The following is a 24125-nucleotide window of genomic DNA, read 5'->3' as shown; positions in this document are numbered from 1 at the left end:
GGGTGCTAGGGTTGTGGTACATTACCCTGAAAGGGGAACGACAAGGACAAAGATGCTAATGGTCCTCTGGGCTGAGTTTGGCACCAGTTCTGCTCATATATTCTTTAGGATTTGATGTAAAAGCAAGATAAATTACATGAAATTTGCAGGTGACACTGATCAGAGGATGAGTATGGACCAGCAATGTGACATGGCTGGAAAGGGCTGGTCAGTTGTAGGTACAGAACACTGAAATGTTTTCAGTTGATAATTAACACCATTGCCCATTGGACTGAAAAGATTCATGCGAAATACTGTGTAAATTCCAATCACTTTCATGGCCAAGAATGATTAATTTAAGCTGCTCAGGTACAGAGTGGAGTCTTACGCAAGCAGAATGGGTCTCATGAAAGATTTTAAGTGTGGCCTGCATTTGAAAGGAGACGGAATCTACAAAACTATGGAAGTTTATTAAAAAGGAGTTAAGCTGGTGAAAAATATTATGATATAAATGGGTGTAAATTGAATATGAATAAATGTATATGGTATACTGGTAGAATGTTTGTAACTATCAGAGGAAAGTGTCTTTAGATCTCTTTCCCATTTTGCTACAGTGGGGAAAGGAACGTAGATTGTTTCAAGATGGAATGTCTTCAGTTTATGGGAGGGAAGGCTAACAAGGACACAAAGGACATGGCTATGGCAGAACAGCTTCCATGGGAAAACAAATATTTATGAGAAATAACCAGGGCGTCAAGAACACAGGAAAGACCCTGGTGGCAAGAAGAGGAAGGAGAAAGATACCAAACTTAGAGTGAGAGAGAAGGTGAGAGGTTCAGGTACTAGGATTTCAGACATGTTTTTTTTCAGAAGATAACAGATATGAACGGGAAAAGAAAATAAACGTTACATCTCCTTTTGAGGAAGCTGCAAGCGTGTTAAAGAAGGATTTGGGTCATCAAATATGCTATACATAAAGGTGTGAGAAGGAAGCATCTAGGGCATCACATCCCCTCCCGGACAGCATGTGGGTGTGGGAAGAGGCGAGCAGCCCAGACTGCAAGGCGAGCAGGCAGAGGAAGCCGCTGGGCTGCGCCGGCAATCGGTGCGTTGCCCCTTTAATTGTGTCCCCAGCCCTCGGGCGTCTCTGTCCAACGCCCACGTCAGCAAATACCTTTTGTTTCTCTCACGTTCGGGCTTCCAGGGCTCGGGGCTGCGGGACCAGCGCGTCGCCTTCAGCCACCGCGAGCCCCGACGCGGGGCCGGGGACCTCGCATCCACCGCCCGCTCCCCTCGGCTCAGCGGCAGCCGCCCGCAGGACCCAGCCGGTGAGTGGCGGCTCTAGCACGCCGGCAGGCCAGACAGGGCGTTGGGATTTGGGGGCGGAAACGGCCCCGGAGCGAGCCGTGCTGCGAGAGGCACCGAGCGACGGCCCCGGGCTCCGCAGTCTCCGAGGGCGCCGGGGTCCGCGTGCGACGGCCCGCTGGCAGCTGCCCCTTGGAACCGATCGTTCCTCGGGCTGCACAGCGTCCTACGCGGGCGCCATTTGCAGCCCCGGGCGCGGCTGTAAGGAGCCAGGCGCGGCAACAAAGGGCTGCGCGGGAGTAGGAGCGGGCGGCGGGTGCGCGGCGAGAGGGGCCGCGCAAGGGGGCGGCTGGGGCGCTGCCAGCGCGGGGAGGCTGCGGGCAGCCGGGGCGGGAGCGGCTCGGGCCACGCCGGGTGCCCGGCACCGGGCGGCGGCGGCAGCAGCGTGGCGGGGAGCTCCCGCGGAGCCGGCGGAGCGGCAGCCGGGGCTCCGCTAACGCGGGTGGCAGCGGGCTGCACGCCCGGTCCGGCTCGGCTCGGCTCGGCCCGGCGGAGGGGAGCTCGCAGCCGCCCGGAACGCCGGCGGGCGCTGGTGCCGCGGTCCCCGCGGCGGGAGCGGGGGCGGCAGCCCGCGAAGCCAGGAGGCGCCTCCGCGCTTTGGCGGGCGGGTCCGGCGCCGTCGGGCGTCCCGGGCTCCCCATGGCCGAGCGGCCAATTCGGACGGGCGTGCGGGTGAGTGACGGCGGCCTCCGCCAATGCCGGGGGAGCCCGGGCCGGGAGGGCTGCGGCCGCCGGGGCTCTGCCGCCTTTCCATTTCTGGTCCCTTCGGCGGCGGCGGTTTGAGCCCGGCCGGACCGGGGCGATGCGGTCACGTCGGCTCATGGACACGGTCCTCAACCGCAGCTGCTGGAGGGCTCCTCATCTCATTGGAGAATGTCTGAAGGCGGTGCAGCTGCCAGCGGGTTGCGCACACCCTATCCCGCATCCTTAGGAAGGAGATGCCCCTTGCTGTAGCGCACACGTCTCTGCCAAATAACGGGTACTGGTTTGGCTTCTTCATCACTCTTTTCTACTTGGAAAAAGAATGCACGGTTGTGCCTACTGTAATTTAAATATATTTATAGATTTAAATAAATAAGATTATAAAAATATCTGACATCCTTAGCTGAGTTGTACAACGCTGAAGTCAAGACCCTGTAATTATTTTCTTTATTTTTTAGAACGACGCTTCATTTCATCTTTTCTGGAATGGAGATTTCTTCTCACCAGTTTCACCTCTTGCAGCAACTAAATGAGCAGCGCAGGCAAGACTTGTTCTGTGACTGCAATATCCTGGTTGAGGGAAAGGTCTTTAAAGCACATCGCAATGTGCTGTTTGCCAGCAGCGGCTATTTCAAAATGCTCCTTTCGCAGAGCTCGAAGGAGACGACTCAGCCGACGACAGCTACTTTCCAGGCATTTTCTCCTGACACATTTACAGTTATTCTAGATTTTGTGTATTCAGGCAAACTGTCTCTCACTGGTCAGAATGTCATTGAAGTCATGTCGGCTGCTAGCTATCTGCAGATGACCGATGTTATCAGTGTGTGTAAAACGTTCATTAAGTCATCGCTGGACATCAGTGAAAAGGAGAAAGATCGCTACTTCAGTCTGTCAGACAAAGATGTAAATTCAAACGGTGTGGACCGATCCTGCTTGTACAGCACAGGCTGGAGGGCAGAAAGCAGCCCCCCGCATTCGCACTTAAGTCCAGATCAAGGGACATGTATGATGGGTGGAAACGCTTGGAGTAATTTCAGCTACTATCCGACTTCTCAAAGAAATGCCCAGCAACAGCTGTCCAAACATGAGCAAAGGCAGGATTCCATAAAGAAATCCCGGCACCTGGGACTGCAGCAACCTCCTGACATTCCTCACTATAAATCAAGCAAACTGGAGGACAGGGCTGCCGAGCCTGCTGGCCATATTGCTCAGTCTGAGGAGCAAGTTCAGATTGAAACAGAAGTTGAATCCCCTCATGTGGGATACCAGTACAGCCAAGGGTCTGACGTGATACCAAGGAGCTTGGCTGTGTCACAGCAGGAACATGAATCGCCCCGTTCTTCTAGTAAATCGAAGTCTTCAAAAGCAGATGAGCCATACGCGAGCATGCCCTCGATTCTGGGTGTCATGGGAAGCTGGGCTGAAGGTAAGAGTTAGTTTAATGCTGTAGGTGCACCGTTGTCTGTTAATTGTTTGGTGAGAAAATGGGCTTTACTGAACGAGTGTACGATTGCCAAAAAGACATCTGTGTTGTCCAGAAATGTAAGTTTGGAAAGTTTAACTCTTATTTTTTAATAATTGAGAATGATTGAAGTACCTGGTTTATTAAAACTACCCTTTCAAAATAGATAATCTTTAGTGTCTCTACAGCTTCATCTCACAAATTTAAGTCGTGATCTTTTGGGATATTTTAAAATTCATTTTAACATAGCTAACGGTCCACTCCTTTTGTTGCACTCCTGTGTAATTTACAGGAAAACACAAGATCTTTGTGCTTGAAAAGATCTATGATAGTATTTTTTCTAATAGAAGCGATTTACTATTCTAAGCATAGAAAACCTTTTCCTAGAGCATTACATGACTAGACATATTATGACTTAATTTTTTTTAATCGCATTAATTTCTAACAGATGATCTGCCCAGGATGAGATTCAAGTGCCCGTTCTGCACTCATGTGGTGAAAAGAAAAGCGGACCTAAAGCGTCACCTTCGCTGTCATACAGGAGAGCGCCCTTACCCTTGTGAGGCATGTGGGAAAAGATTTAGCAGGCTAGATCACCTTAGTAGCCATTTTCGAACAGTATGTATTTTTAGTAACTGCATGATTTGTTTAATGTGTAAATCTGTCTCAGTATAATTAAACACAGTACAAGTGTATCTGGTTGATATACTGACTGCTGTAAAGAAGAGGTAATAGAAAATTAATCTGGTTTTGTTGAAGTCAATTTGAAGCATAATTTGTATGAAAGGGGATGAATTTCTTTGTTAATTGGTGGCTTGCAAAGGTACTGCTCTATGCAAGTTCTGTAATAGAGCTTAAGTGGGCAATTACAGCGCCTGTGATTGTTTCATTCTGAACATTTGATGACTGTCTCTCCAAATGAGTTAACAGTACCATTTGAGGCTACTCCAGCCCTTTTTTGTCATCTTAAAAAAACCACTTCTTTGTGGATACGTTATCAAATTTATTAATTTCGATTTTCCCAGATTCATCAGGCTTGTAAGCCTATCTGCAGAAAGTGCAAACGCCACGTGACTGAGCTAACAGGACAAGTGGTCCAAGAGGGGACAAGACGTTACAGACTCTGTAATGAGTGTTTGGCTGAAGCTGGCATAGACAGTATTCGCATTGACTTGGAGGCTGAAGCACCCCTTGAATTTCCACAAGATGGGGATAAGGATTCCAGGTGGCACTATGGGGAAGACAACAGATCTGATGTGGAGATTGTGGAGGATGGGTCAACCGACCTGGTCATTCAGCAAGTTGATGACAGTGAGGACGAAGCAGATGAAAAGGAAGTAAAACCAAATATTAGGTAGTTGCAAGAGAAGAATTAGGAATTCCATGTAAGGAGGAGAATGTACTGTCTTGACCACAAGCCCTCCACCAGCCTGTTGTTAATCGTACAGAGACGTCTTGGTTTCTCTTGAACAGGTCCAGACTTGCATGTATTTATGGACGTGCCATTGAGTTCATGCTGAGTTTTGTTATCAGAATACCCATACTTTGCTTCATTAGAAATAATCCATCCTTAAATAATGGATGAACAAGGAAACTGAAGTACTACATGGATAACTTTTTATAGTAGACAATGGGTCACTTCTCAAAACCTCTTTCATGGAAGTGAGGTGTCAATACTTTAAAAAAAAAGTCACACAGCACTGTAAATTGCCCGGTTTTTAAACTTGCAGAGATGTGGGGTTTATATGTTAATATCATCTGGCGATAAACAAAGTATAAACACCCCAAACACCAGAATATAAAGAAAACCTCTCTTCAGTACTCAGAAATGAAGATAATCTTCCACAAAATTTCATGAAGTCTTCGTATTATGATAAGGACAAAAGGCAGCTATTTAAGAAAAAGCATATAAAAATGTTTTAGCACATTCATCTGGAAAAGCACTTTCTTGTAAAATTTATTAGAATAAGGAGAATCTTTAGCAGATCATGCATTCAAGACCTATTTCTTTAAAAGAAAATAAACACATGAATCCTAGTCCTAGTCAACACATCAGATATAAAATAATTACAAGTATGGATCATTAATTGATGCCAGTAGATGTTTTATTCTTTATGAAAACTGGGAACTCAGACTGGGGTGTGCTTTAATAAGCACTAGTAAAATACTGTATTTTTTTTTTTTTTAAACCTCTCCAAAGTGCCAGACTGATGTGAGTGGTAGCCCTGCATCTGCAGCACTGCCAATGGCAGTGTCAGCTTCTCCCTGCCAACGTGAAAGGAACAATCCTTACAAGGTTACTTTAGCTGTTGTTTTCTCTCTTTTTGTCCCCCTTTTATTTGCCGATAGCAGTGGCAGAACAATTTGTACAGTATATATACGATATCATTAGAAATGCAACTGATGAGATTTTCCATCTGAAACCATTGACTACTCTTGTTTGTATTGACCTGTACTCAATTTAAACTGATGAGTTTTAAGATGGAATCATCAATTTATATACTTCCAAAGTCATTTGGTCACCAAGAGAACATAATTTAAGCTTTTTCAGTCTGTACTGTATGCCAGTGAGAACAAGATCTACTGGAAGTTCTAGATACCGTATTTGTGTAATTTTACTGACAACTAGACTACAAGAGATGAGATGAAGAAAGTTTACTTCTATAACAAAATAAGCCATTTTTTGTTACTTAGTGAGTTTATCTTAACCAGGACTGTGAACAGGAGAGGAGCAGAAGTATGCTCCGGAGGTGCTTTTACTCTGTATTTTCATGGACAGTCCTGAGTATTAATACAGTCTTCATCCCGTGATCATCGAACTCAATGGGTATAGGCTTAGAAAACTTTTTTTTTTCCTTTTTTACAACTTTGTAAGCATGTTTGGCTGAAACCCGGGAGTAATTACAGAACAATCCCATATATATAGTATATAATCTTTTCCCAGGGACAGCTAAAAAGTCACTATTTTATTTTTATTTGTGTAAAAACTGTATAGCCTTACTAGTATCATCATTACCAGAGTGTGCAGCATTTTCATTCCAGGCTGCAGATGGCCAGCCTACAAGTCTCTTAAATGACAGCTCGAGCGCTTCCTACTAAGTTCACAGTGTAGGCATTAAGCACCCTTCCCCTCAAACGCGCAGGGCTGACAAGAGGCAGCCTGCTTCTATGTTCTAAGGAGACAAGAACTGGTATTTTATTACTCCTACAAAAATTATCTTCCATTGGTTTAGACTTGGGGAGGGGGGCGGAAGGGGGGAACTTAGAAAACTTTCTGATGACCCATATGAAAACATCTTTTCCAAGCAAGACTTACAATTGCCTCGATTTTATGTTACACTTTGGTCAGCAGTCCACAAAATGGACTTGATATGAAACAGCTGGTTAATTTCTTGGAGCTTATTACTCCTAAAATGCATATTATTAAATGGCTAAGAAATATTCCTGAGCAACCTTAACTAAATCAAATCTAGAACAAAGAAATATATAAAAGAATATGGAATGACTTTGGTCAAATTTCAAGAGAAAATGCTTGCTGAAACGCGCAATAAATTCTAGGTATCAGTGCCTGCTGTCCCAGAATACAAAGTGGCTGGGATTAGTCTGTGTGTGTGTTTGGGGATGGATTAAGGGGAGGGGAAAATAAAGTGTCACTCTAGGGCCTGGAATCTTAACTGCCAACGGTAAAGGTGAGACTATTAAGTATTTTGGTATGCTTGGGGGTATTTTTAGAAGCAAAGGGATTTTTGGATCAATACTCAATCTAATTAGGTATCATAAATCTAAGAATACTGAGGACCAGATGCTTCAGAAAAAGATGTGAAGTGGCTATAATGGGCAAATGGAACAATCTATCCATATTAAGACATTTCCTTTTTAAATATAGGCAGATTAACTGTTGATTTGCCTGGCAAACAAGGGGTTTTGCCATTTTTATATGTTATTCTCAGTAGCATAACTAGATATCTGTAGTAATTTTTAAAGTATCTTATTAAGCTTGGAGTTTTAGCTCAAGACTGCAATTCCCACAGGTCAATTACATTTTGTATTTTAAAACGGTTACCATTTTTACATTTGTTGCCTTAATTTCAGTTGTTGTTCCCTTATTTTTGTATTGCAAGACAAGATAAATGTTAAGTGCCTTATATTTTCTACGTCCTTCATTTTACATAGTCATATATTTTGCTTTTCTCTAAATGAAAGTAATCCTGTTTGTTTTCTTTTCATCTCCTTGCATTGCCTCTGATGACTGTCGTCTTCACACTCCTGTTAGGATCACATACCGCTCATTAGCAGAAGTAACATTTTCCTTCTTCTGAAGGAGGAAAGCAAAGACCATATAGGGTTGTTCCCACAGAATTTAATTGACCTGCCAATAACTGATTTGAATGTGTTGTTTTCTGAACTTTGCCAAGTCACAAGTAGGACACCTGATTTTATCTTTAAATGCTAGAGACGGCTGTACAAAACTGTACTGAATTCTGCTACTATTGATCCATTCAGATTGTTTCTGTCCTGCCTCCGTACATCCAAATCACAGTCTGAGAGGTTTAAATTGTAGTGCAGCATTGGGACACGCTGTTCAGAAAGCAGCTTCAGAGATGGTCGTCCTTACAAGTGTTCAACCCTTGGCTAGACAAAGCCATGGCTGATCTGATCTTGGTGCTGGCCTTCTTCCTGTGGGAGGTGGGACTAGACATTCACAGCTCCCCTAGGACCAACAGTGCTATGATTCTTCTCAAATTGTTTTTTGCCTTTTTATTTTTCCTTGTGCTTCTTTCATCTTCTTCATGTTGCTTTGAATGCTCTTAGATACTACTTCTTAATGCATGTTTTGATTATTCACGGGGTTTCAATACATCATTCTCTTGTCACTTGCTTTTCCATTCCCCATTTCATCTGACTAACATTGCAGGGATGTCCACTTCAAGAGACATTCCTTTTTATATCTCTGCTTTCTGTTCAATCATGGTGTCTTTGTCCGTTTCTCTCCTCTGTCCTTTGTCACTGAAAGCCTGCCTCTTTTTGCTTGGCTTGTGTTTATCATTTTGTTCACAAAACCACGGTCAAGAGTGAAGACATAGATTCCTCATCCTCTGTTTAGTGTCTCACCTTTAACTATCCTTATTTTCTGGCAACTCCCTTGCCATCCTTTCAAAGGCTGAAAGACTTAATTAAAAAACATTTCTCTTTCCCCCTTTTTAGGTATTTCTTATGGAATTCTACCTGCCACATAAACCTATGACTTGTGTGATACTTGATTGGTTTTTCTCCTTCACATCATATCCCACTTTTTTGTTTTCCATTAAATTATGTAAACTTCTGTATTTACTATCCCAAAAAATGACACTTGTCCTTATCTTAAAGGTTCAGCTGTTTGGTTTTTTCCAAAATTAATACAAAAACCCCCAGAGACCCCAAAACACAACTTCAGAATGAATCTCCTTTTACAACCTTTTAGCATACATTCTATTCCAGTTCTAAAGAACTGAGATTTAAAAAAAAAAAAAAAAGGCGCAAAAATATTGATTTATTGTGAGCTTTGAAAATATCTGTAAGCCCACTGATCTCTAGTGGAGGACTGACACTGACTGCTACATGTGTCATCCTTCCTTTACTCCTGGCTCTTCAGAAGAAATACTCCATCCTCCAGGATTTTGGGACCCCTCTCAATTTTTCAGTGATAACTTTGGGAAAAAAACCTCTCGATTGGATGTGAAATTATTATGGAATATACTACATTTCTTCCCTGAAGCATCTGGTCGTTGTCAGAGGTTATCCCATTATCTAGCCATGCCAATGTCTACCTTTCTTATATTTTGGTCTCTTTGTCTGCAGAAATACTTGGCTTTGAACTTCAGATGGAGTAGACAGGGCCTAATAGCACTATATCTTCAGCCCCATTTATTATTTAAATGGACCTTGATTTAGCTGAAAAATGCCTGACCTACCATCTGGCTACAGCTGAGTCACTGACTGTGCCCAGACCCCCCTCTGACAATCATTAGTGTCTGTCAGCATAACCACAATACTATAGAGTTGAATGTCTATCTAAAACCTTAACTGCTGAGGGCTAGCAGAGTTGAGATTTGCGTTAAGTGAGGATTACAGCTAAACTAGACTTGTTTAGTTGAATTTATCCTAAGAAAAAGGCTTATTCAATTATATTTTAATTGAGGCCTTCAGGCTAAAGATAGCAGCAGTCAGACTGGAATAAGCACATGAATTTAGGGTTTATTTAATGAGTTTACAAATTCATAAGGAACTACTTCAGTGAACTGCTGAGGACAGTATCTATGTGATGAGGCCAAGCTGGCACTGGGGGACTTCTAACCATTTGCAAGGTAGAGAAATGTAAATTATAATACCCAAAGCATCCAAGTAGTTAATTCTGTATTCCTTTTGTTTCTACATGAATAAGTACAGCAGAATTGTAAGAGTAGTTCAATATCCTAGTACAGGCATTCCAACGCTTTTTGTTTTTTCTGGAACATCTCAGGAAAGTCAGAAGCCAACTACAAGGTTACTATTAGTTGGAAGGCAACATATACGAGAAAGAAATAGAAGAAAATTCTAGCCAAAAAGGTTGAGTTTTGAAGAAAAGGATCTTACAATCATCCAGTCCTTGCCTCCAGACTTTTCAATGTACTTTTCCCATTAGGTATAAATCAGTACCAACAGTCTGTATGTCTGTTGAGTGATGGGTATAATTTCAAAAGCTACTAAGAAAAGCTTATAATACCATTTGATTGAATATTTTCTATACTGTTTAACTTAAAAAACCTCCCAGATTGGAGTTAGTGTAACCTTTCATCCCATTTAACTCTTGAAATGCAGACGCACATCTTATTTGGTGCATTAAGAATTTTAAACATAGTACCAACACAGAAGAAGAAATTCTGTAAGGAAAAACTGGGAGGAGTGGCAGGGAAAAGACTCCTGTATCTTGGCTTAGCTGTTGTACTAAATCAAACACTAATGAAGTTCTCTGCCACACTCCGACCTGACACTTTTTACTGTGCAAATGGGAACTGTTCATTTTCCATGTTCTAACTGAGCCTGCTTTGAGGAGGGGACAGTACCAGATGACCTGCAGTTGTTCCTTCTCAAAATTACTCAATGATCTCGAGAAACAAGATTGGAAGTGTCTCATCTTCTAACAGGCGCAAGATTGAAAGTGTTTTGTATTCTAACGGGCATCCTGATTTGATTTTCTTTTTCCACAAAGAAGGGGAAAATGGATAATCTGTCGTATTGCACTCCCACTTGCAGTACTTTGGTTTAGGATTATCTCCATTGTTTGAATACAAAACTTCCCTGTTATAAAAATGCTGCTATATTAAGTAATGTAATAAATCCTACGCCACAGAACTACAGATATTTCCCATTCAGCTGGTGCCTTCCTTCCACTTACTTACAAAGATATCTAGACAGGCCTTTAACAATAACAATGCATTGTCTGCGGTAAGGTTGTGGGCCTCCCGGACAGCATGTGGGTGTGGGAAGAGGCGAGCAGCCCCGACTGCAAGGCGAGCAGGCAGAGGAAGCCGCTGGGCTGCGCCGGCAATCGGTGCGTTGCCCCTTTAATTGTGTCCCCAGCCCTCGGGCGTCTCTGTCCAACGCCCACGTCAGCAAATACCTTTTGTTTCTCTCACGTTCGGGCTTCCAGGGCTCGGGGCTGCGGGACCAGCGCGTCGCCTTCAGCCACCGCGAGCCCCGACGCGGGGCCGGGGACCTCGCATCCACCGCCCGCTCCCCTCGGCTCAGCGGCAGCCGCCCGCAGGACCCAGCCGGTGAGTGGCGGTTGTGCTGTACACCGATAGGTCGGACAGGGCGCCCGGGCTGAAGGCGGCTAGGAGCGGGCTGCTGCGAGGGCGTCCCCGGGCTCCGCAGTCTCCGAGGGCGCCGGGGTCCGCGTGCGACGGCCCGCTGGCAGCTGCCCCTTGGAACCGATCGTTCCTCGGGCTGCACAGCGTCCTACGCGGGCGCCATTTGCAGCCCCGGGCGCGGCTGTAAGGAGCCAGGCGCGGCAACAAAGGGCTGCGCGGGAGTAGGAGCGGGCGGCGGGTGCGCGGCGAGAGGGGCCGCGCAAGGGGGCGGCTGGGGCGCTGCCAGCGCGGGGAGGCTGCGGGCAGCCGGGGCGGGAGCGGCTCGGGCCACGCCGGGTGCCCGGCACCGGGCGGCGGCGGCGGCGGCAGCAGCGTGGCGGGGAGCTCCCGCGGAGCCGGCGGAGCGGCAGCCGGGGCTCCGCTAACGCGGGTGGCAGCGGGCTGCACGCCCGGTCCGGCTCGGCTCGGCTCGGCCCGGCGGAGGGGAGCTCGCAGCCGCCCGGAACGCCGGCGGGCGCTGGTGCCGCGGTCCCCGCGGCGGGAGCGGGGGCGGCAGCCCGCGAAGCCAGGAGGCGCCTCCGCGCTTTGGCGGGCGGGTCCGGCGCCGTCGGGCGTCCCGGGCTCCCCATGGCCGAGCGGCCAATTCGGACGGGCGTGCGGGTGAGTGACGGCGGCCTCCGCCAATGCCGGGGGAGCCCGGGCCGGGAGGGCTGCGGCCGCCGGGGCTCTGCCACCGCCTTCCCGTGCGGTCCTGATGCGCTCTGGCCCGGGCTGTGCCCGCAGCAGACGAGTTTAAGGCACGGGCTCTCTGGCCAGCCGCGGCATTCCCCACAGCAGAGCGAAGTTCTTTTTCTCAGTCTGTGAGCCGTTCACGTCATCGTCGATGTAATCTTAATTCTTTTAGGATACGCAGTAATCCTGCTGAGGCATCTTTTCACCTCTTTTAGAGTTGTTCAGTTTCTTCTCTCCTGTTGTTCTGTGGGGTAGGGGCTGCAGGGAGGTTGGAGATACACTGGGAATGTGGTAACAGGCACCATTTTCATGTTTTTTAAAATAGAGCTCATCTCTTTAAAATAGGATTCAGCAACATTGGTTGAGATTGTCACAATTATACTTGCTTTTTACTTTAGAGCAAGACTCCCTGTTACTCCTGGACTGGCATGGAGATTTCTTCCCATCAGTTTCACCTCCTAGAGCAGCTCAACGAACAACGGAAGCAAGACTTGTTCTGCGACTGCAATATCCTGGTTGAGGGAAAGGTCTTTAAAGCACATCGCAATGTGCTGTTTGCCAGCAGCGGCTATTTCAAAATGCTCCTTTCGCAGAGCTCAAAGGAGACGACTCAGCCAGCGACGGCTACTTTTGAGGTTTTCTCTCCAGAGACATTTATGGTTATCCTGGACTTTGTGTATTCGGGCATATTGTCTTTAACTGGTCAAAATGTGATCGAAGTCATGTCGGCTGCTAGCTATCTACAGATGACAGATATTCTTAATGTCTGTAAGACATTCATTAAGTCCTCACTGGATATTAATGAAAAGGAGAAGGATCATTACCTCAGCCTTTCAGCCAAAAGTACAAACAGTGAACCTGCTCATCCATCTCTTTATCAGTCAAGAAGGAAAGCAAAGAGCAATCCCAGGCGTTCCTATTCAATCCCGGATGAAAAGGCTAATCCGGTGAATGAAAATTCCTGGAGTGGTTACAGCAGCTATCTGTCCTCACAGGTGATTCTTCAGCGGGCAGAAACACAGCTATCAAAAAGAGGCAGAAAACAGGGCTCAACGAGAAAGCGCCGAAAGCACCTTGGACTGTCACAGCCCCGTGATTTTGTGCAGTGTAAATCAAACAAAGCTGAGCGGGCCGGCGGAGGTTGCAGCACATCAGATTCCAGCCACATCTCTCGGGTTAGAAGGGAGGTTGAATTTGATGCAGAGAATGATGTTGATCATGATGATTATGGATATAGTCACGAATCGGAAGTGATACCAAAGAGGTGGTCTGTTGCTCAGCTAGAACAAGAACTTGCAAGAACTTCCGAGTTCATGGAATTAAAAGCAGAAGAACTGTACACCTCAATGCCCACAATTTTAGGTGTAATGAGTAGTTGGAACAAAGGTAAAAAATACATATGGTTTTGCAAAGTTTGTCTTTTTTTGGAAGAATTCCAATGTTCTTTTGGAGAGAATTTGTATGGCTGCATGAAAAGCAAAATGATGCCTAGAGTTGCAGATTATTTTCTTGATGTACTTGATTATAGTGCCTAACAATGAGAAGCTTTGAAGCCAGAATAGGGCACGAGAATTAGAATCAGAGATCTTAACTCAGGTATTCTGTAAGTTAAACCAATACACGCCAGATTATTTGGACTCAAGTGGAGTTTAGTGAAGCCTCAAGAGCTATCATTGACTTGGAGACCTGAAGGACTGAATTTCTCTTGTAATACCCCCAATACCTGGCAGTGACAGCGGCATTCCACCTAAATCCAGCCTAAGTCCTTTGCAAGAGAAGGTCCTGTCGCTGGCGGGACACCGCCTTTCCCTTAAGGTCCAAATCAGCCCAAACTTCACGAGTTTTGGCTACACTACATCTGAGCTCTTGATGGACTGACAGCACGTGCCTGAGATGGTGGAATAAAGTTGACAAGTGTATTCTTATGTGCATTCCTTTGGAAACTAATGTACCTGTATTTTATTATATTTGCATATTTTTAAGACTTTGGGCATCCTAGTGTATTACATAGAGATTATAAAAGAGGCAGATATGATGACTATGTGTTATAGCTATGTATTTATGATCATCTGTATATCAAAAAAATACCCTAAGAAAGAATACACTATCAAATGCCCGTTCAACACATTCAGTAAGAAATACTGCGTTTGGGGAATTATATCATGGGATTTTTCTTATTTAGTGACAGACCAGAGGAAAAATGAACTGCTGGTTATTTAAGCTGAGCAATTAATCAAACTACTATATAAACAAAGATTACTGATATTTGACATTTTACCTGTATTTCTCTGTAACAGATGACCTCCCTCGGATGCGATTCAAATGCCCCTTCTGTACACATACAGTGAAACGACGAGCAGACCTGAAGCGACATCTTCGGTGTCACACTGGGGAGCGACCGTACCCGTGTGAAGCGTGTGGGAAAAGGTTCACCCGACTAGAGCATTTACGTAACCACTTCCAAACGGTACGCTGTTTCAGTCGGAGATTCAGCCTAGAAAAACCCCACAAAATTTACTGGTACCAGCTGTTCAGTCATTTCCAGAACTAATACCAGAAAAGCATCCTAGCTGCACATCATCTTTAATTATTCATTATTTAAATTGGCAAATTATATTTTTAATGTCATTTTTTTAGAATGGTTCAGTGAATTTTCTTTTTCTAAATTAAAAAAAAAATCTGCTTTTGGATGAACACTGACATTTTCAAATTTTGAATCTCTTTAGATACATCAAGCTGGCAAACTGATCTGTAGAAAATGCAAGCGTCACGTAACTGACCTAACAGGATGTGTTGTTCAGCAAGGAACAAGACGCTACAGACTGTGCCATAAGTGTCTAGCAGAAGCTAATTTTGACAGCATCCCCGACGATTTAGATGCAGAACATTCTCCTGTCTCCTCCACTGGAAACAAACGTTCCAAATGGGCTTTGGAAGAGGAACAGAAATCAGATGAAGAGACAGTGGAGGAGGAACCATATAATTTGGTTGTCCGACACGTTAATGATGATATTCCAGAGGAGGTAGATGAAAAGGTGAAACCAAATCTTAGGTAGATCTGTTCGTGTATTTGTTGCTGTTGTATTCAAGATTAAATTACTTGTGTCCTACCAACTAATGCTGGTTTATTACTTTCATGAAAATGAAGTATTACTAAAATTCTATAATAAGAAGCAAAATATGGACTACAAACAAGCTATTTTGTACTTACAGACATGCAACAGTGTAACTTCTAAATATCATCCAGAAAGTACTTGTTATCTGGAAACTATTTAGAAGAATTGGTTTACATTTCATCAAAGACTTGCTCAGAGCTCCTGTTCATAATGAAAGTGTGAACCATTTTACAGTTCTACAAAGATTCTATACAATATGGATTTTTTTAAAAGCAAATATTGATAATTTGCTTTGAAAAAGTCTTCCTAAAGTAAGCAGCTAAGAGATGTAAACCACATTTTTGTTGACACTGTAATTAACGTGTATATACACTTCAGAAACTTGGTAAGAAAGGAGAAAACAAATTGAATTCTTCCTGCTGAAGAACCTATTTATGAGAGCTTTGTTTTCTGAGTGAGCTTTCTGCTTCTTAGAGTTCAGAAAAAGCATGATTAGTTTTAAACAATACACACAGCCATACAGGGTAGAATAACGAACAGAGCATCTATAGTGCACTTAGATAGTATGAGTTTGCCTTTTCAGATATTCAGTGGTTTTGTACTGTGAATTTTAAACAAAGATACACTAACGTGGTTCCAAGGAAATAAAAGTGCAATCACTGCAAGTACAGTTGTCAGGTTTTTTCCATTTTTTTCCAGGACTGGTGCAAGATTTGCTTAAACTCCTGTCTATCTTATGCTAAGATAATAAAGAGGACAAGTCCCTTTAATTTCAGTGGGACACTTGTGACTTAGATCATTGAACTACTTTAAAAAGCCTTTCCTGCTCATATGAATTTAAGATGCTTAATGGCTGCTTGGCAGTCAGCATAAAAATATTTGTTTATAAGGACAATTTCCCTTACAGTTTAAGCACCCTTTGTAATTCTGGAGTCTCTTTAGCTTTTTTTAGTAAACAATTTTTCCTAGCCATTTGGTCAGAGAATCATTTGCTAGAGAAACTGAAAATGCTTAGTACTAAAATGATTAAAAAAGTATCTCAGAATGTATAGAAGAAACACTCCGAGTGAGAGCAGAGAATGGCATTCACAGTAGGTACTCTTGATAAAGAGTCACTGTTTGGTCTCATGTCTCATTTTATGCTACGTTTCCTTTCGTATTAGCAGCATCTGTAGCCTGAGGTTACTGCCGAGCAAGCAAAAATTCCCTGTAGAGAATTTAAGAACAGCCATATTGATTCACATCAAGGTTCTCCCTGTCTCCAATAGTTGCCATTAACAGATACCTAGGGAAAAGTGAGAACAGGGCAAGCCTACAGAGCCTGCTCAACAAACAGCAAGAAAACAAGGGTTTGCAGTTAAAGCATGTTTTCGAATTAATCACTTTCAGGTAGTTAATTGTCTCAGTGGGCCCCAGCTCTCAACCCCCAGCCAGCAATGGGCCTCCTGTAACACAGTGGGAGAACAGAACTTTTTCCAGAAAACCTGTCACTCCCACAGCTCTAGAAATGGAACAAGGCAAATTTAAGGCATTTTATAACAAATGCTTAATAAATACTGAAAAAAAATTAGAGTAACACTTACTTAGTTAATTCCAAATGTTTTTCTAGCAAGTTCCTATCACCATTTCTAAAAGCACACTTTACTGTGTTACCAATGGTATACAAAGGGCACCTCAGCACTTCTACAATTCAATTTTAACTACCTAAGTTTCTCTTTTCCCATTGTAGAGAGCTGGGCAGAACGAAAAGACGCCAGCCCAGCCGCCGCCTCCTCAGGCTCTGTGGAGAACAAAGCCGCCTCAACTCGACGCCTGATTGGCTAACCCCAGTCGGCTGACCCAACCAGCCAATGAGGTGTCAAAGCCGCTGCCGAGGGGCGGTAGCCGCGCTCTGCCCGGCTGAGGGGCGGCGGCACCGCCCGCCATGGCGGTCAGCTCCCCGTGGGCTCGGGTGGTTTGCCGTGTGGAGGGAAGGCCTGGAGCCGGTCATCCCGAACAACGCCCAGGCCTCGCTCTTCCTCCACAGCGCCGCTGTGTCCAGCGTGTCGCCACAGCGGGCATGTGCTGGAGCCCTGGGGGTGCTCCTGAGGAGGGAAGAAAACCCAGTGTGTGAAAAATCATGCATTTTTGTACCACAAAATAGGTGTATCGTCATTCTTACAAAGTCTGCCCACCTTGGCAAAGAACAAAGCACAAGCGTAATGTAATGGTGTTAAAAACCCACTAGCAAAAGTTATTCACACACAAATCCCTAGGTTCTTTCAGTCATGAGTTTTATTTCAGCATTGAAGCTTTCTCAAAAAATAAAAGGGATTTTATCCCTTGCTCTTCACAATATGGAAATAAAACCACATCTTTTTAAGATGACTTTACAACAAAATAAGGATGAGGTCTACCTCCAGAGGCAAGGCACCTGTAGCATTTGCAAGGAGGCAAAGTCAGGCCAGCACCAACCCTCCCTCACTGTGCCCCTCACGCTTACATAGCAATGGCAGGAAACGCACGGGTTTGGTCCTGGGATTTAAAACACACACTTTTGATGATTATTAATTCTGATTCGGTGAACTGAAATCCATAATCCTTTGACATTAAAGGATTGTCCATATTGTCCTTTCTGAAGGAAGACAGAAGCTGATTCAAATCACCTGCTTTTTAAAAGAAGAGAACCCGCTTTCGCCAGATGTGGCTGGGACTGACCCTGCGGAGTCTGGAGCATCCCTTTCTACGCAGCAGCGAAGCTGCCTACTTTTTCGAGCGATAATAGGAGTTATTAGGATTCCACATACCTAATGTAGGATTCCACATGCTTTAGGATTTCATGTGGAAATTTATTTACAGCAACTCAGCACCACCTGCTGGTACGACTTTTTTTTTTTTTTTTAAGTAGTACAGAAGGTGTGGTGGTTTGTTTTTTTAATTGGTATATTTTCTTAGGTGTCCTTTGAACAGTCTGAAATGTTTTTACATTAAATACAACCCCCTACATTTATTTGGGACCCTTTATACAATACGGAGAAGGGATGTCACCTCAGAATTAGAGTATTTAAATCTGCAAATTAAATCACACAGATTAACATTATCTCCTGCCACCCTACAAAAAAGGTAGTATTTTAGTTAGCAGCTCCACTAATTTCTCTGTTTAGTTCATACTAACACAGGTATCAGTCTCAAAAGCAGACTATTAGCATTTCTGAGAGACTTTCAACCCCTACAACACCCTTTCTTCTTCTCAACACCCCCCAAACCCCAACTAGTTCTTCTTTTCCTGGCATGCAGGAATTGGTCTGGCTCACCATCCTCAAGTCAAAACAGAGGCTGACATTTCCCGCAATTACTCCGTTCAATTTGAATTTGCCAACTCCTTAGTTACTTCCACAGGGATTACAGTTTTCAAGGGACTTTTTCCAACTGGTGATAAGCATCCACTCGACCACACTTCTCTTGCTTTAAATATCAATGATGACAAAGACTTCTGGCTTTTCATCTTCACAGATCTGCATTGCCGAGTATGTTATGGCTTTCACCTCTGTGCCCTAGAGAGAAAAGTCACAAAAGCATGGATTTTCTAAATGATGTCCCTTGTAGCAGTTCATGATAGTTTACAGTATTTATCACCTTCTACAAATGCTATCCAGTTTAATAGTGTTTCTCCCCAAAAAGCTGTAACTGTTCAGATGAATAAAAAAGTTGACATACTAATGGCAAAGGCTTGGCCAGGCCAAATAGCGAGTAAGTAACTCTTCCCTTATTTTATTGCCTCTTGAATACTACAAATTCCCCCCTCTCGCCTCTGACAGAGCATCAATATTTGCTATGCTAATACTGACACAACGAAAGAGCTGCCGGGGAGATAAGGATTTGCTTCTAGTAATTCTTTAGAGGGAAAAAAAGGCAGTAACTGACTAAGCAAAAAGCTGCGATAATAGTGTGAAAACCAAACCCATGTACACATTCTGAATATAGATTGGTTTACTGTGTGATCAGCATCACAAAAAGGAATCCAACTGTTGAGTTTTGCTAGTGCCAGGGAAGCATCAGGTGCTCAGGTCAACAGTTTCAGGAATGCATTCACAAAAACCAGGCAAAAAGCAAGATCTTTAGTGCCTGTGATACCATTCAGATGTTTTTATACTTGGAAATCTTGAGAACTTTGAGGCCTGATTTAAAGGACACCATCCCTCCCCATCCTACCCCTAAAAAAGATGTAAAGATCAACCACTGCATACCTGAGGGTGTTTGGATAAAGAGAACTCTTCTCCCCACCTTTAAAGGCAAAAAGAAGAGAAGCGGTTGGAATTTTGGGAATATTTATCAAATGTTATAATTAGTTTCACTGATGAGCATAGGACAGTGCAATTTTCATTTAAAGCCTCAAAGGAAAAAAAAAAAAAAAAAGTCCACAATTCACTTTTTAGAATGCATGACTCCAGCACATCATGGTATTTCAGAGTGGTGACTCTGAAGGTAATACATGCATTTTCAGTAAAGATATTCATTACTCAACCGATCGTTTAAGCTCACCCAATTGATCTTATTTTGAATTGCATTCGGTCAATGTAAAGCACTTTCACCTCCTGCAGAGAAAGCAAGAGGAGAAATAAGTCAGTAACATCTTCTATCTTCAGGCAGAAAATCGCAGTAAATGCCATTTACAAGGGTTATATTCCACTGTTTAAATAGAATCTAAACCCAGAGAATCTGAGCAGCCTCAAAGAGATACACTGCTGCTTGGAACAGGCAGGCAGCAGAGATACCCCCAGCGTATAATGGCAGCTAATTACTGGTGTTTCTGCTAACAAATCTTAACAATTTGCTTCTCCAGTCTTTCTGCCCTGGTATTTTCAATTCTCCACGTGAGAACTAAATTGCTTAAGTGATTTGTTGTGTCCCTTTTTTCCCCCCCTAAAGTAACATTGCTTTCAGAGCTGGTATTATCAGAGAATAGCCTCGACCTACAAATGAAAAACAAACAAAACAGGACACTTACCCTGGGTATAAAGAACTCATTAGCACTGAATTTATACAGCCACTCATCCAAGAAGTGGAAGAGAAGAGACAACATGTCATGTCCTGCAGGATTGAAGAAGAGAAGATAAATCAGTTGATTGCCTCAGCAAGAACACCCAAATATTTTTAAGAGTATGTCAGATGTACAGCTTCTGCACTATTAGAAGATTCAGATTAGCGATGCTTAATTAGATTTTAATTAACTGCAACAAAATTACATCTAAAGATTCAAAATTTTGGTACCCTTCTCCCTCAGGGTTCATACAGTTCCAATGTGAAAAGTCAGTGCAGCCTTACCTTCTGCCTCTACCTCTACTGTATCCACAGGTTCCACAGTCTCTGTGTCAGTCATGTAGCCAAACATGGCCATAACGCACTGCTCAAACGCTTCTTCCAAAGTGTCTCCCCAGGCATGTAGCCTAAAAAGACAGGGGATAACTTACCAGACCATAACAAAAGGAAAAAAAAAAATCCCAAAGTATTATGGAGGTGAGAAAACAGAACATGAGAATTAATGCAGAGGAAGTGAATGAACAAAAATGCTTGCTTTTCTACACCTACACATTTGCGCAGATTACAGAGATTTTAATTGTGGTTTGTGAGAAGTTTCTTGGGAGAATATGGAAAATAAATGTTTTACCAGACAATAAGAAAGTTCTTTCCTAATATGGCTAATTGATATCCATAAAAATGGACTACTCAAAAGAAATTTGGTTTAAGGGGAAAGAAAGAAAAATATTTCAAAAGACACTTCCAAATAACAGAGGCTTAATCAGAAGCACCATAGGCATATTATATTAGAAAAGAAACCAAACACAGATTCTGTGCTCTCCCAAGAGCAGAAACAAAGCAAACCATCAAAAAACCCCAGTGCATGACATTTCATAGTTCTGTAAGGTATACATCTGCAACCAGTCTTCAACAGGTATTCCAGATTTATAGCAGTGTAAGAAAGAATCAGTTTGTCATATTGTGAAATCCCAGTTGCCCATACTTACTGCACATCTGCTGTGTGATCCAAATCTGAGGGGGAAGAAAAAAAAAAAAAAAGGCATGACATCACCAAACATATTTTAAAAATCAAGATTAAAAAAAAGCAAATCAGATATTGTTGTTATAACAGGAACTTTTTGCGTTCATTTTCAGATGTGAAACACTGATAATCTGTTTTCCAGTATATTAGAGAAAGTTAGCACAGGTGGAATTTTGGATTATTTCTGCCAAGTAGAAAAACAGTCTTTAATATAATTATGTCAGTGCCCTATGTGTACAGCACTGTGCGCAAGGTATGGCTGTTGTAACACAACAGGCTTCTACAAGTTAACTGCAATAAAAAGGAACTTTAACCAGGAGTAAACAGTTTTTGCTGAAGTCTGCAGGACTGAAAATTATTCATGCAGAGGATGATATTTGCAAATATTTCCAGCTCAGTGGAGAAACATACCTGTCCACACCCAAAAACGCACATTAAAAAAAAGTATGTCATACAAAATAGAAGCCATTCTTTGCTAGTAAGGTAGGACGTATCAAGTTTTACATGAACATCATTTATATTCATTTAGAGAAACAGAGCTAACTTGGGATGTAAAATAAATGCCACGACTGTAAGACTGTTTTGATGCTGTTTAGGTCGTTCATATGCTATTAATGGATTCTCAACAACGGTCTCTACAGCAAACAAATTCCAGTGGATGTAAAAGAAGAATAAAACCTCTTCCAGTTATGGAAACAGCATGACTATTGTAGTATGTCACCATACTTCTGCACTGCTATCAAATAAAGATCTGAACGCATCCTAAAAATATATATTCTAACAGAGTTATAGACACAGACCTGGCTCAAATAGAAAACAGACACTGAATGATCTCCTGTGGGCGCCTTAAGCTAGCCCTTGGGCTTTCACCCACTTGCTTGACACGTTCTTACAAGACATTCCAGGGGAGAGATAATGATCTTTTAGTAGGGCATGTAGGAGAAAAAGATACCACACACAAGGGCAATACACTCTGGAATATCTCTTCCTATAGAAGAGAGGTAGAAAAAGCTTCCTTCCCCTCCCTCCCCCTCACGATTGCGTTGTCACACATACGCTGTAACACGATTAGCATTAAAAATAACTCACATTCATACTTCTTATTGAGCGGTGGGTATTTGGCTTTGATTGCCTTCTGCTCCTCCGTCAGGTTGTAGTCTCTCTCATCAGCTGCCATAGCTGCTGGGCTTGAGCAAACCTCACTCACTTCCTGGTGGTAGGAAACACGGCCACGTACGAGGGCTTCAACCCTGCCAGGCTGCCCATGGGATGCTGCGGTAGAAAAGGGAGAATTGCCTCCCAGTTCCCTTTTACACCTGATAGCAGTTTGCTAACCGTTGTAGACAGGCTCAGGTCTCCAAAACTAGACACTAAAGGCATGTCATTTAAGTTGTGTGCGATCAAAACTGTCACTGGGAGATGGAGGAAGTTCAGAGTTCAATCCTCCACCACTTGCCTCGTTAACTCATACGAGTTACGTTCAGCCTGTGAAGCCAAGGGGTTACAGTCCTTACAGAAAGTGTGGGCTTTGGCCTCTTCTGGGAACAACTATGCTGCTTCCTCTTCCTCCACCAAGCATTTTATTGATCTTCAAATAATAAAATACCATAATAATGACAAGTAATGAGCCCACTGGTACATTACACAGCAAGCAGAAATTTGCATTGCCTCCAAACCCTAAGACGTGACAGGAAGGAAGATCTGTCGCCTTACATGCTATTTTTCTTTAGGAAAAAAAGTCTAGCTTTCTCTTAGGACAGGGAATGCATTTAAGGCTTCAATCCTGGAAACACATGCATGGCCAGTATGACCCGTCACACATGCAGCAGTTGTCCTGTGTTTCTTTTCTTGCAGAATGTCTTTTATTAGTTACATTTTTAAAGCAAGAACTGCATTAAATCCCTATTTTAAAGTCTAAATCTCAGACCAGATCTTAGCAGTCGCTCAGTTTCATGCAAGCTTTCATTTGTAAGTCTAACAGACACAAACTGGAGAACCTGATTAATTCAGGCTAATTAATTTTCCTCGGCCTAGAACTCCCTAGATTTCCAGATATAGCCATTCTCACTCTTTCTTAATATTTTTGTGCATTAAAAGATTTATCCACAGCTGAGCCCAAGACTACCATAAATAATGCAAATGACAGATGCAAATTTATAGATAGCACGTAACATCATCAAGACTAGTTTTAAGCAGGAGTGGCTCTTGCTCCAAGGCTTAGAAACAGACTACACGGGATTTCCAGCTTCTATTTTCAGATAAGGGTCTAGGGATGTCGGGAAGAGAAGTCTGAAATTGAGAAGCCAATGCTCCTCTAGGGGAATAAACCCAGAGGAACACACGTTTTGATTTTAAACCTGTGAAACCTTGACTGCGGACGGTCAGATCCACGGCAGATCACGCCAAGTTACCCACAGCAGGCCGATCAGAACCAGCTACATACCAAGCAGGGCTCACCGCTGCACTGAATTAGGGGAAAAAGGAAAGTTATTAGCGATTATAGACAATTAATAACGCAAGAGCAAGCTGAGGATACTCCGAAGGTTTCCGGGCAGCCCTGTGCGGAGACAGGGAGGGCCGGGCCTCAGCCCCACACACGCACCAGTCCAGTCCGGTCCTGTCCTGTCCCGACACGTCTGCCCACGGATGTGGTGACCAGAGGAAACGGCGGCCGTAGCCACAGGCCTTCCCGCCCTCAAACCGGGATCTCGCTAAGGAAAAGAAGCCGAAACTGGAACCACAACCTGAACCGCCCCACAGCGCGGGGTGCTGCCGCTTTAAGAGCCGAGCGAGGGGCGCACACCGCCCTCCCCTTCCCCTCCGGAAAATGGCGGCTCCCAAGGGAGCTTCAGCGGCGCCCTCCTCCCCCCGCCTTCTTCCCGGCCGTGCTCCCACGTGAC

At 43.7% G+C, this 24125-nt stretch overlaps 3 protein-coding genes across 13 annotated transcripts; 2 read left to right on the top strand and 1 right to left on the bottom strand.

The window, feature by feature from the left end:
- The first annotated feature begins 1151 nt into the window (after positions 1-1151).
- LOC129195727 (zinc finger and BTB domain-containing protein 8A-like) lies at positions 1152-7650 on the top strand. Of its 2 annotated transcripts, XM_054802042.1 has the most exons (5): positions 1152-1307; positions 2188-2323; positions 2505-3472; positions 3957-4126; positions 4534-7650. In XM_054802042.1, exons 2-5 carry the CDS (start codon positions 2283-2285, stop codon positions 4864-4866), a joined length of 1512 nt encoding a protein of 503 aa, XP_054658017.1. In that variant the 5' UTR covers positions 1152-1307; positions 2188-2282; the 3' UTR covers positions 4867-7650. The 2 variants fall into 2 exon arrangements, with proteins under 2 accessions (XP_054658017.1, XP_054658018.1); XM_054802043.1 differs by lacking the exon at positions 2188-2323.
- Positions 7651-10287: 2637 nt separating this feature from the next.
- On the top strand, positions 10288-17540 carry LOC129195723 (zinc finger and BTB domain-containing protein 8A-like). Of its 2 annotated transcripts, none has more exons than XM_054802024.1 (5): positions 10288-11301; positions 12468-13455; positions 14367-14536; positions 14796-15092; positions 16915-17540. In XM_054802024.1, the coding sequence occupies exons 1-5, from the start codon at positions 10999-11001 to the stop codon at positions 16999-17001; spliced, it is 1845 nt and encodes a 614-aa protein (XP_054657999.1). In that variant the 5' UTR covers positions 10288-10998; the 3' UTR covers positions 17002-17540. The 2 variants fall into 2 exon arrangements, with proteins under 2 accessions (XP_054657999.1, XP_054657998.1); XM_054802023.1 differs by having other exon boundaries at positions 14796-15104.
- A 549-nt stretch (positions 17541-18089) lies between these two features.
- Positions 18090-24097, bottom strand: ZBTB8OS (zinc finger and BTB domain containing 8 opposite strand). 9 transcript variants are annotated; one of them, XM_054802057.1, is made up of 9 exons: positions 23828-24097; positions 23568-23689; positions 22315-22497; positions 21191-21215; positions 20490-20611; positions 20173-20255; positions 19707-19759; positions 19412-19448; positions 18090-18718 (listed from the first exon to the last, which is right to left on the bottom strand). In XM_054802057.1, exons 3-9 carry the CDS (start codon positions 22400-22402, stop codon positions 18632-18634), a joined length of 495 nt encoding a protein of 164 aa, XP_054658032.1. In that variant the 5' UTR covers positions 22403-22497; positions 23568-23689; positions 23828-24097; the 3' UTR covers positions 18090-18631. The 9 variants fall into 9 exon arrangements, with proteins under 9 accessions (XP_054658032.1, XP_054658035.1, XP_054658031.1 ...); XM_054802060.1 differs by having other exon boundaries at positions 22315-22813; positions 23583-23689; XM_054802056.1 differs by having other exon boundaries at positions 23583-23689.
- Positions 24098-24125: the final 28 nt, after the last annotated feature.

This window comes from Grus americana, chromosome 23 (assembly GCF_028858705.1).
Source record: "Grus americana isolate bGruAme1 chromosome 23, bGruAme1.mat, whole genome shotgun sequence".
Taxonomy (NCBI): domain Eukaryota; kingdom Metazoa; phylum Chordata; class Aves; order Gruiformes; family Gruidae; genus Grus; species Grus americana.
Note: the sequence above shows the minus strand (reverse complement) of the source record. Positions and strands in the feature narration are given on the sequence as shown.